This window comes from Ursus americanus, chromosome 1, assembly GCF_024610735.1.
Source record: "Ursus americanus isolate L20-20 chromosome 1, mUrsAme1.1.p, whole genome shotgun sequence".
NCBI classification, from domain to species: domain Eukaryota; kingdom Metazoa; phylum Chordata; class Mammalia; order Carnivora; family Ursidae; genus Ursus; species Ursus americanus.
In genome coordinates, this window is record NC_142127.1 from 100619043 (window position 1) to 100635798 (window position 16756).

Below are 16756 nucleotides of genomic sequence, written 5' to 3' on the forward strand. Positions count from 1 at the left end.
TAATCACTGCCTTTTGATTGGATTCTTTAATCCTTTTTCTTTTAGTGATATTATTGGTATACTTGGATTTATGTCTGCCATTTTACTTTGTTTTTTATGCCTGTCTTTTTTGTTCCTCTATTCTTCCTTTGTTGCTGCTTTTTTTTACATTAATATTTTCTGTTTTAGCATTTTAATTCTTAAATGATTTAAATCACTATATATTTATTAAATAACCTTCTTATCATCTCTTCTTCATTTGTACCTGTGAATTCATGTTACCATATGATGTCATTTACTTATTAGCCCAGTAAAGAATCCAGAAAGAAGCCCAGCTTCTTTCCCACTCACCACCTTTGTGCTGTTTTTGACAAACTTGTTAGATTTCTGTTACAAACCTGTCTGTCCTATCTACTTATTTAGACACATGAATTATATATATACGCTATACACAGAATACACATTTGTTTTTGTGCGTTTGTTTTGTTTTTTCATTGGATTCGGATTATTTTCTGGGGTCACTTGCTTTCAGCCTGAAGAACTTCCATTAATATTTCTTTATTTATTTATTTATTTATTTATTTATTTATTTATTTATTTATTTATTTTTTAATGATTTTTTATTATATTATGTTAGTCACCATACAGTACATCCCCGGTTTCCGATGTAAGGCTCGATGATTCATTAGTTGTGTATAACACCCAGTGCACCATGCAATACGTGCCCTCCTTACTACCCATCACCGGTCTATCCCATTCCCCCACCCCCCTCCCCTCTGAAGTCCTCAGTTCGTTTCTCATAGTCCATAGTCTCTCATGTTTCATTCCCCCTTCTGATTACCCCCCCTTTCTTTATCCCTTTCTTCCCCTACTGATCATCCTAGTTCTTATGTTCCATAGATGAGAGAAATCATATGATAGTTGTCTTTCTCTGCTTGACTTATTTCACTTAGCATTATCTCCTCCAGTGCTGTCCATGTTGTAGCAAATGTTGAGAACTCGTTCTGATAGCTGAGTAATATTCCAGTGTATATATGGACCACAACTTCTTAATCCAGTCATCTGTAGAAGGGCATCTCGGCTCCTTCCACGATTTAGCTATTGTGGACATTGCTGCTATGAACATTGGGGTGCATATGGCCCTTCTCTTCACTACGTCTGTATCTTTGGGGTAAATACCCAGTAGTGCAGTGGCTGGGTCATAGGGTAGCTCAATTTTTAACTTTTTAAGGGACCTTCACACTGTTTTCCAGAGTGGCTGTACCAACTTGCATTCCCACCAACAATGTAGGAGGGATCCCCTTTCTCCACATCCTCTCCAACAATTGTTGTTTCTTGCCTTGTCTATTTTTGCCATTCTAACTGGCGTAAGGTGGTATCTCAGTGTGGTTTTGATTTGAATTTCCTTGATGGCTAATGATTTTGAACATTTTTTCATGTGTCTGTTAGCCATTTGTATGTCTTCATTGGAAAAGTGTCTGTTCATATCTTCTGCCCATTTTTTGATTTGTTTATTTGTTTCTCGTGTATTGAGTTTGAGAAGTTCTTTGTAGATCTTGGATACCAGTCCTTTATCTGTAGTGTCATTTGCAAATATATTCTCCCATTCCGTGGGCTGCCTCTTAGTTTTTCTGACTGTTTCCTTGGCTGTGCAGAAACTTTTAATCTTGATGAAGTCCCATAAATTCATTTTATCTTTTGTTTCTCTTGCCTTTGGGGATGTATCATGAAAAAGGTTGCTTTGGCCGATGTCGTAGAGGTTGTTGCCTATGTTCTCCTCTAGAATTTTGATAGATTCCTGTCTCACATTGAGGTCTTTCATCCATTTGGAGTTTATTTTTGTGTATGGTGTGAGATAGTGGTCAAGTTTCATTCTTTTGCATGTAGCTGTCCAGTTTTCCTAGCACCATTTATTGAAGAGACTGTCTTTTTCCCACCGGATGTTTTTTCCTGCTTTATCAAATATTAGTTGCCCAAAGAGCCGAGGGTCCATTTCTGGGCTCTCTATTCTGTTCCATTGGTCTATGTGTCTGTTTTTGTGCCAGTACCATGCTGTCTTTGTGATCACAGCTTTGTAGTACAGCTCGAAATCCGGCATTGTGATGCCCCCAGCTTTGTTTTTCCTTTTCAACAGTTCCTTGGAGATTCGGGGCCTTTTCTGTTTCCATACAAATTTAAGGACTGTTTGTTCCAGTTCTTTGAAAAATGTCCTTGGTATTTTGATCGGGATAGCATTGAAAGTGTAGATTGCTCTGGGTAGCATGGACATTTTAACTATGTTAATTCTTCCGATCCATGAGCATGGAATATCTTTCCATCTTTTTATGTCTTCCTCAATGTCTTTCAAGAGTGATTTATAGTTTCTAGAATATAGGTCCTTTACGTCTCTGGTTAAGTTAATTCCAAGGTAACGTATGGTTTTTGGTGCTATTGTAAATGGGATGGATTCCCTAATTTCTCTTTCTTCGGTCTCGTTATTCGTGTATAGAAATGCAACTGATTTCTGAGCATTTATTTTGTATCCTGCCACGTTACTGAATTGCTCTATAACTTCTAATAATTTGGGAGTGGCTTCTTTTGGGTTTTCCATATAGAGTATCATGTCATCTGCAAAGAGAGACATTTTGACTTCTTCTTTGCCAATTTGAATACCTTTGATCCCTTTTTGTCGTCTGATTGCTGTTGCAAGGACTTCTAGTACTATGTTGAATAATAGTGGCGAGAGTGGGCATCCTTGTCGAGTTCCTGATCTTAAGGGAAAGGCTTCCAGCTTTTCTCCATTGAGAATAATATTTGCAGTAGGCTTTTCATAGATGGCTTTTATGAGATTGAGAAATGTACCTTCTATTCCTACACTCTGAAGGGTTTTAATCAGGAAAGGATGCTGTATTTTGTCAAATGCTTTTTCGGCATCGATTGAGAGGATCATATGGTTCCTGAGTCTTTTCTTGTTGATATGATGTATCACGCTGATTGATTTGCGAATATTGAACCACGCTTGCGTCCCAGGTATGAATCCCACTTGATCGTGATGGATAATCCTTTTAATGTACTGTTGGATTCTATTAGCAAGTATCTTGTTGAGGATTTTGGCGTCCATATTCATTAGGGAAATCGGTCTGTAATTCTCCTTTTTGATGGGGTCTTTGCCTGGTTTGGGGATCAAGGTAATATTGGCCTCATAGAATGAGTTTGGTAGCTTTCCTTCTGTTTCTATTTTTTGAAATAGCTTTAGGAGAATAGGTATTATTTCTTCTTTGAATGTTTGGTAGAATTCCCCAGGAAAACCGTCCGGGCCTGGAGTTTTGTTATTTGGAAGGTTGTTTATCACTGACTCAATTTCTTCATAATTAATTGGCCTGTTTAAGGAATCAATTTCTTCCGGTTTCAATCTTGGTAGTTTATAGGTTTCCAGGAAGGATTCCATCTCTTCCAGATTGCTTAGTTTATTGGCATATAGCTGTTGATAAAAATTTCTAATAATCCTTCCAATTTCAATGGTGCTCGTCGTGACCTCTCCTTTTTCATTCATAATTTTAATAATCTGGGTCCTTTCTCTTTTCTTTTGGATAAGTCTTGCCAGTGGTCTGTCAATTTTATTGATTCTCTCAAAGAACCAGCTTCTAGTCCTGTTGATCTGCTCTACTGTACTTCTGGTTTCTGCTTGATTGATTTCAGCTCTAATTTTGGTCAACTGCTTCCTCATGAGTGGATTAGGCCTGTCCCTCTGTTGCTGTTCCAGCTTCTTGAGGTGAGAATATAAAAACTGCATTTTAGATTTTTCTATTCTTTTGAGTGAGGCTTGGATGGCTATGTATTTCCCCCTTAGGACTGCCTTTGCAGTATCCCATAGGTTTTGGACTGTTGTATTTTCATTCTCATTGGTCTCCATAAATTGTTTAATTTGATTTTTGATTTCCTGGTTTATCGAGTCATTCCTGAGCAGGATGGTTCTTAGTCTCCAAGTGTTTGAGTTTCTTCCAAATTTTTCCTTGTGGTTGAGTTCCAATTTCAGAGCGTTGTGGTCTGAGAATATGCAGGGGATAATTTCAATCTTTTGGTATCGGTTGAGACCTGTTTTGTGTCCCAGAACATGGTCTATTCTTGAGAATGTTCCATGGGCATTAGAATAGAATGAGTATTCTTTGGTTCTGGGGTGTAGTGTTCTATATATATCTATGAGGTCCAACTCGTCGAGTATGGCATTCAAAGCCTTTGATTCTTTGCTTAGTTTTTGCCAGGGTGTTCTGTCTATTTCTGATAGTGGAGTGTTGAGGTCCCCTACTATTAATGTATTTTTATTTATATGTCTCTTTATTCTGGATAAGAGTTGGCTTGTGTATCTTGCTGCTCCCCTGTTGGGGGCATATATATTTATAATTGTCATATCCACTTGTTGAATACTTCCCTTAAGAATAATATAGTGCCCTTCTGCATCTCTAACTATAGTCTGTAGTTTAAAATCCAATTTATCTGATATGAGAATTGCTACCCCAGCTTTCTTTTGAGGTCCATTTGCGTGAAAGATGGTACTCCATCCCCTTACTCTCAGTCTGAATGCATCTTTGGGTTTGAAATGAGTCTCTTGTAGACAGCAAATGGATGGGTCATTTCTTTTTATCCAATCTGCAACCCTGTGGCGTTTTATGGGATGGTTCAAACCATTTACATTAAGACTGATTACTGATAGATATGATTTTAATGTTGCCATGTTGCCAGTAAAGTCTTTTTTTGTATTGGCTGTGACTTTCTGTTCTGTATCACTCTTGGGGCCTTTTTACTTTTATAGAACCCCCCGTAATATCTCCTGTAGGGCTGGTTTCGTAGTTACAAAATTGGTTAGTGACTGGCGATTCTGAAATGTCTTTATTTCTCCATCAATTCTGAATGACAGTCTTGCTGGATAAAGGATCCTTGGCTGCATGTTTTTCTCTGAAAGAGCTTTAAATATGCTCCCCCAACCCTTTCTCTCATTCCAGGTCTGTGTAGACAGGTCTGACGTAATTCTGATGCTTTTGCCTTGGTACGTGAGAAATTTCTTTGCCCTGGCCGCTTTCAATACTGTATCCTTGCATCTAATATTTGCGAAATGCACTATGACGTGACGTGGCGTAGGTTTGTCGTGGTTGAGCTTGGGAGGGGTCCTCTCTGCCTCTTGGACACGAATGTTTGTTTCCCTTGCTAGATTAGGGAAGTTTTCAGCTACAATTTGTTCAAATATCTCTTCTAGACCTTTGTTTTTCTCCACCCCCTCGGGGATGCCGATGATTCTAACATTGGATCGTTTCATTGAGTCAGTAATCTCCCGTAACCTACATTCGTGGGCGTGGATTTTTTTAAGACCATCTTCTATTTTCATTTTTTCCTCTATTAACCCATCCTCCAATTCACTAACCCGTTCCTCTGCTTCTGCGACCCTGGCTGTCAGAGCCTCTAGTTTTGCCTGCATTTGGCTCATAGAATTTTTAATTTCTGTCAGATTTGCTCTCATTTCTGTCCTTAGGGATTCTATATTCTCAGTAACCTTTTCGTTTATACTTTTTTCAATTCTACTCATCATTTTGACCATCGTTACTCTGAATTTCATTTCTGATAATTTGGTTACATCCATATCCATTATTTCTGTGGCAGAGGCCACAGTCTCACTGTCTTTTCTTTGCTGGGGGGGGGCTTCTCCTTCTTGTCATTCTGATGAAGAGAGGTTGCGGGGTTTCCAGAGCCCAAATTATTGACTGGGTCCCAGGCCGTGCCCCTTGTTTTATAGGGATCTTAGGGATGTGGGCTTCTTCTTTAAAGATTTTATTTATTTATTTATGTGGCAGCCAACCAGCGAGAGAGGGAACAGAAGCAGGGGAGTGGGAGAGGAAGAAGCAGGCTCCCAGCGGAGGAGCCCGATGAGGGACTCCTTTCCGCAACGCTGGGATCACGCCCTAAGCCGAAGGCCGGCGCTCAATGACTGCGCCACCCCGGCACCTCGGGTTGTGGGCTTCTTGATTTTTCAGCCTGCCTTCTGGGGGAGGGGCCTGCCGCGCCGATACTCAGGCAGCCCTGTTTGGGTAGAGTCTCCGTGTCCTCTGCGAGGGGGGATGGGGATGGGCACTCCCTGAGCCGGTATTTCCAGGCTTTTGTTCTCTGGCGGCTTTCCCTGGCGGTTTGCTGTGCCTCTTCTGAGGGTCAGAGCAGCAGCGGCCAAATTTCAGCCTCTGTCTCAGAACAGAAGGATTGCGGCCCGTTCTCTACTAATGTTCTGGCCACTTTAACTCTATTACTGTTGGTGCTGCTCAACCCTGCAGCATCCCGGGTTGTGCGCCCCACACCCGGTGTCCCAGCCCTCACTTCCAGGGCCGGCGCGTCTCTGTCCTTTGTGTTTCTAATGCCGCCAGCCGCCCCGCGCACGCTCCCGGATCTCCCAGTCTCAGTCTGGATCCAGTGAGCGCACCAGGATTCCGGGGTTCTGCGAGATGCCTGGTGGCGCGCGCACCCGGCTCACGGTCTCAGTCTGCTGTTTTGCGGGTGCCTACCGTGAGCCCCACCCGCTCTCCCGTGCAAGTGGCTACCGCTTCCCGGCACCCGAACGCGGCGGCTCCCTCCCCCTTCCGTTTATCTTCCGATATCTGTGCACAGTTTCATGGCTCCCCGCTTCGTACCTCAATACTCAGCGCTGGAGATGTTCATTTGTAGAGATCCAGATGCGTCTTCCTGCGTCTCAGGCTGGTTCCGTGGTTGTTTAGGCTGGTCTGGTACCTATCCAGCTCGACTCGGAGGACCGGCTGAAAACGGTGTGTCCTACTCCTCCGCCATCTTAACTCCTCCCCCCTCCATTAATATTTCTTGTAAGGCAGGTCTGCTCTTAAATTCTCTGAATTTATCTGGGAATGTCTTTATTTCACCTTTATTTTTGAAAGAGTTTTAGTGGTTATAGAATTCCTTGTTGATCGTTTTGTTCTGTGAAGACTTCGGATATCTTATCCCACTGCTTTCTGGCTTCCATCGTTTCTGATGAGAAGTCAGCTGTTAATTTTATCCTGATTCCTTTGTAAGTGACTATTTGTTTTTCTTCTTGCTGCTTTCAAGATTTTCTCTTTTGGCTTTCAGCATTTTTATCATGATAATGTCTGTGGATCTCTGTGTTTATCTTGTTATAGTTAAGCTTCCTGGATGTGTAAATTAATGTTTTTAAATAAATTTCAGCCATGGTTTCTTCAGATATTTTTTCTGTTCCTTTTTCCCTTCTCCTTCTGGTCCTTGCGTTGTACACATATTGGTGCACTCAGTGGTATTTCACATTCCTCTAAGGCTCTCTTTGTTTCTCTTCATTCTTTCTCTCTGTTTTTTGGACTGTGTAATTGATATGCAAGTTTCACTGATTTCTTTCTTTGGCCAGTTCAGATACATACTTTTAGCTCCTCTAGTGATTTTTCATTTTAGTTATTGGGCTTTTAAACTCCAGGATTTCCTTCTGGTCTAAAAATAATCTCTATCTCTTTACTGATATTCTTTATTTGATGTGACATTGTCATCATGCCTTCCTTTCCTACTTTAATCGTGGTTTTATTTAGTTCTATGAACATATTTATAAGACTTGGATGTTTTTGTTAAAGCTGACATCTGGTCACTCATAGGTGGTTGCCAGCTTTTTTCCTGGTATATAGGACAGTTTTTGTTACTTTACATGTCTCATAATATTTTGTTGGAAACTGGAATTTTTTGATAACACATTCTAGTTACTGGTTGTGCATCCCCCATCATTATTTGTTTTGTCACTGATTGGATTACGTTAGTGAGTCCCAGTCTCTCCCTGCCTCCCTAACAGGGTGAGGCTGCTGCTCCTCTGCTGGTTGCATCACTGGGTTTGCCCACAGTCACTCTCGGATCACTGTTTTTGGCAAGACTGTCTCTGATTATCTTTTTTTCTGCATGTAGCTGTTAACCTCCACTAATTGCTACCTGAATTGCTCTATTCTCAGAAGTGCCCTGGAGCACAGATTGCTTCACAGACTGATCCAGTTAAATTCAGGCTTCTTTGAAGAGATACTTCCTGAGGTCTGTTTTTAAGATTGTTTCTGACCCTAGGAGAACTTCTTCCAGCTCTTTTCTTAGTTCTCTGAGACCAAGTTGGGGCCTGCAGTTTAACCTGTATCTCCAGTGAATCTACCAATCTCCTAATTGTCTTTCATCCAGCCTCCACTTTCAGAAGTGCCCTTTGGCTTGGAGTCTTCATTCTCCACACACTGTTACAAATAAAGTCAGTTTCTTTAGGAGCCATATTCCAATCTGTTTCCCTTACCGCCACCTCAAGGCAAAAATCTGAGTCACAGCTCTGGCACTGGCAATAGTGGTGTGCTTTTCTGAGTGGCACTCCTGCTTAGGAGTTGAGCCCTTGGGGGAGGAGCAGTAGCCTCAGGTTTTTTTGGCCTGCCTTTCCTGGTGGTATGGTGGCCTTTTGAGCTAGGGCAGTGGCACTCGGGGCTGTAGTAGTCCCAGTAGTACTGTACTCAAGGTAGTTTCCATCCCACAAGTTGGGGGCTAGGCATAAGAAGGGAGCCCTCACCTCTCAGCTGTACTTGCCTGTAACTTAGCCTTTGCAACAGTTAGCTGTAGCCAGGATGAGAAATGCTGATGTTGTGCTGTTTGCAGGAAGCTAGCCCACTGGCTGGTAGCTGATGGGGAGGGGGGGGGGGGGCTCTGTTCTTAGCTACGCTCATCTGGAGTGGAGTTTTGGTCTGGTTGAACTGGGGAGTTGAGAGAGTAGCTCTTGGTGCAAGTACCACAGACTCTCAATTCTTACGGAGGTTTAGCAGGTTTTCTTGAAGAAATATTTCTGATTTGCTACATTTCCTTATGTTCATTTCCAGAGGCTTTAAATAATTTTTTGAAAAATAGTTTTCACCAGTTTTGCTGGGGAGGGGGGTGTACAGAGCACCTCGTGCTGTCATACCAGAAGTATAACAGTTGTTTTTCCAAAATAAAAAATAGTGCTGAAAAGTAAGGTAGCAATATGAGGGCAGAAAAAAATGGTAAAATTTCTTAAGTCACTGAAGGGTATTAGGGATTCAGGGGATACAGAATGTGCCAAACTCCCTATTTGTTTCTGATTTGGGAGTGAGTTGTCCTGAAAAGTATGATTGATAAACTGCACTTCTCTGGGTAGTACAGGATGTTGGTTGAACTGGAAAATGTCCTGAGGGAGTGTTGACGGAATGATGGGATATTATTTTCTATGTACAAATAAGACTTAAGGAAAATGATAGCTATCTGCAGACATTTGTCTGTCACATGAGGAAGACAGATTTGTTCTGCATTATTCCAAAGAGCAGACCTGTGAGTCATGAGTGTAGAGTACAGTGAAGTATATTTTGGCATAGCAGTGGGAAGGATCTCAGAGGTGCCTGAAAGGGGAAGGAGCCATTTTGGGGGAGGAGAGTGCATCTCTTCCTGCTGCTGGCTGAGGTTCTAAAGAGGACTGGGGATTGTTTCCTGGGTAGGCTAGGGTGACACATCTGTTGGGCTTTTAGACAACATTGGGAGCTCCTGGCTGAATGTCTGCTTCAGAATTATAAAATAGACGAATTCTCTGGCCTCACCTTTGGATCTTCTGATTCATTGAGTGTGGGGCCAACACTTCTGCATTTTTACAGGTCCTCCCAGATGAAGCTGCCAGGTTTGAGATATGCTGCCTTATTTGATCTTGATAGCACCTTCCAGTGTGTCATTTCCTGTGGATAATAGGAGTTCATTTATGCTTGACTTTGCCTACCCTAGTCTTCAGTCTTTCTCTCTTAGCTTCCCTACTCACCTCTCCCCCATTACAGCAGGAGTGCATTTTGAGAGGAAATGTACCTGCTACCTACTGTTTTAGCCTCCAAATGTTAAGGATCAGTGATGTTCTAGTGCTGAGGGTAGTATCAGTGCTCATTTGGTAATATCAGTGACAGTTTAAACATGTTTGTGCCCTTATCTAAACAGTTCTAAGTTTAGAGATTTGTGCTGTAGAGCCATTCTTCTTTGGGCTTCTTGGGCATTTTGTCCAACCCATGTTCATATATTTTTTTTAAATTAAATTTCAAATCTTTTTAGATTTGGTTTTTGTTATTTTTGTTTGTTCGTTAATAGCCACAGAATGTTTCAGAATTAAAGTGTATCTTTTTCTGGCCTGGAAGACCAAGAGATTCCCTTAGAATAATCAGGCATTGGAGAACATTAAAGTATTCAGGACCCAAATACTTATACTCTAGTTTAGTCAATAATTTTAAAGGATAGGAAAAATAGAATTATTGATTAAAAACAGCTTAGTGCTCATGACTAGAAGCTACAGCCTGGTTAACAGTGACTCTTTTTCATTAAAGACTGATTAAGAACTATGCCTGGCATCTTCCATTAGCTCCCCACCTCAGCTTTCCCTTCAGAAATCTTGTCCCTCAACCTTTCACTAGAAAGTAAGCATATCATGTCCTTTATTGCCTCTTTGGATTAAGAATTTAATGATTCTTTTGTTTACTTCTTTCTCTATATATCTGTATATTGCTCTATATGTCAGTGCTGGATGTAACAAATTTGAATCCCAAAATGGTAGATCAAATAAAAGTGTTTTATGTATATTTTAAGTTCTAAAATAATCTTAGGTTTGGGATAGTGAGCACAGACAGTGTCTGTCTGTCTAGCTATTTATTTAAAAAAAAAGATTTATTTATTTATTTGAGAGAGAGAGAACACAAGCAGGGGCGGGGGCAGAGGGAGAAGCAGACTCCCTGTTGCGCAGGGAGCCCAGCGCGGGACTCTATGCCAGGACCCTGGGATCATGACCTGAGCCGAAGGCAGACACTTAACCGACTGAGCCACCTAGGTCCCTAAAAAGTTTTATTTTTTTTTTAAGATTTTATTTATTTGATGAGAGAGAGAGCACGAGTGGGTGGGAAGAGCAGAGGGAGAGGGAGAAGCAGGCTTCCCTCTGAGCAGGGAGCCCAACATGGGGCTCAGTCCCAGGACCTTGGAATCATGAACTGAGCCAAAGGCAGATGCTTAACTAACTGAGCCACCCAAGTGCCTCTAGTGACAAAAAAATTTAAAAAGCAAACTGGGAGAATTCTAAAATGCAATAGGATTGCAGGAGGAAATTTGAATTGAAAGTCGTAAAAGGAGTTGAAGAAAACATGAATGTTCTGCCTGTACATAAATATGCAATATTGCGTCTGTTTCTTGAGCACATTTCCTCACAAACTCTTCTGCCTTCCTTATTTATTAGCTTCCCTCTTCTTCCACGTGGGGCCAGCAATCCAATACAACAGCATGTCAGTCCCAGGCAACACTGTCATTGGCTGAAATCCAAAAGCTAGAAGAGGAACGAGAACGGCAGCTTCGAGAAGAGGTAAAATTTAAAAGTGGTCTCGTCAGACAGTGTTAGAAAATAGTTGGTGTGCATTATGGGTGAGTGGTTAATAAATACGATGATTACTGTCAGAATTGCTGTGTGTCTGAATTAGATGTTCATTATTAAACTCTTAGCCTGTAATAGGAATAACATTACGATTAGGTAACATGAATGTTCATTTACCTTAAACATTTTGTTGTAGCTCTTGAGGAAGTAGCTAGCTCATAAATAAAAGTACATGGGTTTTTCAGAATTATGGTTTTTATACAGATATCCTTCTTGTAAATTTGATTTTTAGAATGTGGAATACATTTTTTTCCTTCTAAAGATGTTGGGTTTTCTGACTAACTAGACAAACTTAAATATGACAGAAATAAAGTCTATCTGCTTGTCATTCTGTGTCCTGTAGCTTATCATTAGGATAAGAAGGATATAAAAGAATGAAATAAAGGGGGAAAAAGGAAGAATACAGTTCATGACAGAAAAGAAAATGAATAAGTAAAATGGTTTGGTTTAGCATGCCATTAGGTACCATATTAATTCATCTGTCCATCTGTCCATACTTGCTGACACCAATCAATTATAGTCAGGGGATATGGCTGAGTCTAAGACAGACGAAATTCTCTGCTTTTGTAAAGCTTGCCCTTGGGTTGACTGACGGGAGATGGATAAAAATTGGTGGTCGTGATTGATTGTCTAGTTTTAGGTAGTGTGATCTGGGAACATCCTTGAAAAGTGGCATGAGGTAGCAGAGTCTTGCAGAAAGTGTGTTATGTGGCTATGGCTTGAGGCAGAGCAGTTTGTTAGAGAATGCAAGTTGTCATTTTTGGATCTGGGTGGTGTGGTTTAGTGAAGACCACAGCTACACAAAGAGAAGGGGGAGTTGTCTATACATATTCTCCATGCAGTATATTTGATCTTACCAATGGGTGATACTGTTGCTTCACCTTAATTACCTTATTTCCACCCTCTAAAAAGAGACTTTCTCTGAAATCATTTCTTTTCTAAAAGGTTATCAACAAGTTGGTGCAGAGAGGGTCTGTCTGCTCCCTTCAAGACCTAGAAATTGTTCCCGATATTTCTGGTCTCCACTGAATGAAAAAATACTAGTGGTCATCAGACTTGGAATCCAGGATCTTGTCTTCATCTTTGTCAGAAGTGAATGATCACCTCAGGGCGCCTGGGTGGCTCAGTTGGTTAAGTTTGTGCCTTCGGCTCAGGTCATGATCCCAGGGTCCTGGGTTAGAGTCCTCTCTGGGCTCCCTGCTCAGTGGGGAGTCTGCTTCTCGTTTTTCCTCTGCCTGCTGCTCACCCTGCTTTGTGCTCACTCTCTCTCTCTCTGTCTTGAATAAATAAATAAAATCATAAAAAAAATTAAAAGAGAAGTGAATATCACCTCATTTGTATTTTCATTTGATTGATTCTCTTTGAACTGTTAAATTTTTCCTACACTCTTCAAAAGGTAGAAAATGCTACTCAGTAGATAGTTCTCGTGTAGGGAAACCTAAGATAATTGTATTTCATTCTTTTCCTGGAGGTATCCTTTGCATGACCCCCTAACCTGTTCAAGTGTGAATGGTCTTAGTTTGCTGCATAGCTGTTCGGTTTTCTCAGATTCCTGCTATATGCACGTTGCTCTCCTGGACTGATTTTTATTTTTTCATATTTTCTCTCCTGTTTTTAATCTCTGTCTTTTTACCTTTTTTGATGGGAGCATTTCCTCAGTCTTATGTTTTAATTCTTCTGTTGAACTGTAATGTATGTGATCTTACTTGGAATTTCTCTGAGTCTTTAGTTCTCTTAGTGTTTCTTTTTATAGCCTCTTATTCTTTCATTGAATTTACATCTTACCTCTCTAAAATTACTTACTAATATATATATTTTTTAAAGCTAGTCCCCATTTTCCCTCCCTTCTCTTGTTTCTTTTTCCATTGAATTTCATTTTTTTTATTTGGTCTTTGGCTTTCATCTTAGAAGTTCAGGTCAAACGTTTGTTGATCCTGGGCTGTTTGTTTATATATAGAATTAGAGGTTCTGTGTATACAACACCTTGATGGGCTTCACTGTAATGGTCTCTGGCAGGGCTATTCTGTAGGGGAAGTCCTCCCATCTGTTCATATTTGTAGGTGTATTCTTTGTGCTGGGTCAGATTCCCCACATAATAATCACCGATCTAGCTCAGTCTCTCTAAAGAGGAATGTTGCAGTTTTCTGCTAGGGAGAGGAATAGATAGCTGCCCGACTGCATTGGGTTGCAGAGGGGTCTTCCTACTTTTTATAGACTTTCAGGCAGTTTTTCCTCTACTGCCAACACACTTCTAATTACTGAGTTTTCTGGATGAATTAGCCTGTTTCTGAGTTTCCTTACGTTTCAACTTACTGGGTCTATTCCATTGGGTATCATTATTTGTCTGCTTTTCAGCTTTTAGGATCTATTCTGTTCTTTTTGTCCTTATGGGTTTATACTTTTTAAAAGTACATATATATATATTTTTTTTTCCTGTCATTTTGGTAGGGCTTTAGGAAGTTCATTTGTATTTCATTTCTATGCCTAACCAAAAGTCCTATTTAATTTTTAAGAAGTAATTCTGCATTTGATCTTTTTATTCTCTTCTAAGTGCCTCTGGCAGTTTACATCTTTATTTGCAACAAAGTAGCTAACCCTGTCGAGTGTTTAACTTTGTATAGCTATTACGTATTTGCCTTCCATTTACCATACTGAACAGTAGTAACCAATATTTTTGAAAACCAGAATCTCAAGCTATCTCCTATTGTTGTCCAACAGCAAAGGCGCCAGCAGAGGGAACTGATGAAAGCTCTCCAGCAGCAGCAGCAGCAGCAGCAGCAGAAGCTCTCTGGCTGGGGCAATGTCAGCAAGCCTGCAGGCACTGCGAAGTCTCTCCTGGAGATACAGCAGGAAGAAGCCAGGCAGATGCAGAAGCAACAGCAGCAGCAGCAGCACCAGCAACCAAACAGAGCCCGGAATAATACGGTGGGTTCATCTTCCAAAGCACTCATTGTGTGGATTGGTGTTAGAAGCTCTCTTTTCTGGCTTTGGTGGACTCTCTTTTTCTCTTTTTAGTATTGTTAACCATATCACTTGTCTCTTCTTCTTTAACAGCATTCCAACCTGCACACCAGCATTGGGAATTCTGTTTGGGGCTCTATAAATACTGGTCCCCCTAACCAGTGGGCATCTGACCTAGTCAGTAGTATCTGGAGTAATGCTGACACTAAAAACTCCAACATGGGATTCTGGGATGATGCAGTGAAGGAGGTGGGACCTAGGAATTCCACAAATAAAAATAAAAACAACGCCAGTCTCAGGTAGGGCTCAAAATGATCAAACCTATGCTCCTTGGAGGGTTGGGGGACGGGGCGTGTGGGGAGTGGGATATTGGGTGGGCAGGGAAAGATGGTTACTTAGTTTTTGCTTATTTTCATCTGTGTCCAAGCATGGGATATTGTAGTTTGGTGATTGCTTTCTTCCCCATGGAAACACATCTGTATTATTACTAGGGGCTCTTTGTACTGCTGGGCACTTAGTCCATTGCCTGTCATGTGGTAACCACTTAATAAATATTGGGAGTAGTATATTTTTATTGCTGTTGAACATTTCTCCAAGATACTCTCTAGATCTTAGCGTTTTTCTCAAATTTATATTTTTAAGTTAGCTAGACTATAACAAGTATTATGAACACCTCTCTAATGACCTTACACCTGTTTATTTTTATGATAAATTAGTTACACTTCACCTTCGTCTTTCTTTCCTCAGTATGCAGTGTTAATGAATGAGCATGGGTTTTAATGATAAATATGTCAACTCAGTTCCCAGCACTGCCACTTATTAGCTGTGTGACCTGTGTGACCTTGGGCAAGAGGGAACCTCTTTGAGCCTCAGTTCCCTCATCTGTAAAATGAAGATAATAATGATGACTTCATGGGTGTAGTTGTACAGATTAAATGAATGCACACGGAGTAGTTAGTGAAGTGCCTGGCACATAGTGACTACTTAATAAATGGTAGTGTTGTCAGATTGTTTCTTCTTGTTTGAGGGTCTAAAGTATTAAGAATAGGACTCTAAACAACTCTCAGCTTATTGAGCATCTTTGCCAGGCACTGTGCTTTAGGCTTTTGCATACAGTATCTTTATTCCTTATGATAACCCAAAGAAGTATTAGTACCATTTTACAGATGAGTAAACTGAGGCTTAGAAAAATTTAAAAACTCACCAAAGGGCACATAGGAAGAATTTAATCATTTCTCTGGCAAGATGCCCTGTCTTCACAAATGAGACTGTATTAGCTCAGGCTAGATTGTAAGAGGGTATTGAGTTCTCTGTCCCCAATCTAAATATTTGAAGGTTTTTTTTTTTTTTTTAATTCATTTTTGGAGCCAAGCATTGGATTACTGGACAGCCATCCAGTGTTGCCAAGACGTTTTCTGTTTATGGTGTTGTAGTATAATCATATAGTAACAGTTTCTGGGAATATAATATCGCCCTATTGTTTTGCTTTAGTAAATCTGTAGGTGTGTCTAACCGGCAGAATAAGAAAGTAGAAGAAGAAGAAAAGTTGCTGAAGCTCTTTCAGGGAGTAAATAAAGCCCAAGATGGATTTACCCAGTGGTGTGAACAGATGCTTCATGCCCTTAATACGGCAAATAACTTGGATGGTAAGAATTGGGGAGGGAAACCCAGCATGTGGAGTGGCAGAGCAGGACCCACAAAGAGGTTGACAAATTGGAATGATGGGCCAAAACTCAGGAGGTCAAATCCTGTATCTACCATAAGAACTTGACTCTTTAATAGTATAATAAGTACTACTTGTGAGAAAAGTCCTGTAATATTGTGCTCAAGTAGGTTCTCAGTGGTTGTCAAAAAGTAAATGGTATCTCAGGCTGTCTTAATAATGTGCAGGACAGAGGAGGTCATGGTTCCATAGAGGTCATTTTATGGGGGACACCGCCAGCCAGGCCAAGTCCAAAGAAAGGTAACTCATGGTGGAGGCAAAGGTCATTCTGGGCAAGAGAAGGCGGAGGTGATGTGAGATCTTTCCCTTCCTGCCTTTGGGGGCGGGGGTGGGAATCCTGTGCCAGAGCAAGTAGGCTTAGTTTGTGCACAATGAAATTAGGACCAGTGAGTGGAAATGAAAAGGTTTCAGCGCAATTTGAAGAAAAACTTGCTAATTGTTACTCGATCACAAAGAGAATTCTCTGCCTTAGATGGAAGTGAGTCCGTGCCCTGCCCCCAAATGTTTGAACCAGAGACCAGTCAGCGTGGTGTGGAAGATCTGGATTCCTGTAACTGATAGGCTGATTTGAACTCATCCACCTCCACTGTCTTAATTAAAACCAAGGATCTTTTAAAAACAGAATAGTAAAGGAATGGAAGAGTTCCTTTGCTGCATTG

At 40.8% G+C, this 16756-nt stretch overlaps 1 protein-coding gene across 6 annotated transcripts in view; it reads left to right on the forward strand.

Moving 5' to 3' along the window:
- GIGYF2 (GRB10 interacting GYF protein 2) overlaps nucleotides 1-16756 on the forward strand; it is a 145914-nt gene that overhangs the window by 119405 nt on the left and 9753 nt on the right. For 5 of the 6 annotated variants that reach the window (XM_045794109.2, XM_045794111.2, XM_045794112.2 and 2 more), the window contains 4 exons: nucleotides 11222-11344; nucleotides 14132-14338; nucleotides 14468-14673; nucleotides 15866-16020. In XM_045794109.2, the coding sequence (XP_045650065.1) occupies nucleotides 11222-11344; nucleotides 14132-14338; nucleotides 14468-14673; nucleotides 15866-16020 (691 nt within the window). The remainder of the gene's footprint in view (nucleotides 1-11221; nucleotides 11345-14131; nucleotides 14339-14467; nucleotides 14674-15865; nucleotides 16021-16756) is intronic. The other variant, XM_045794113.2, reaches the window with a different exon arrangement.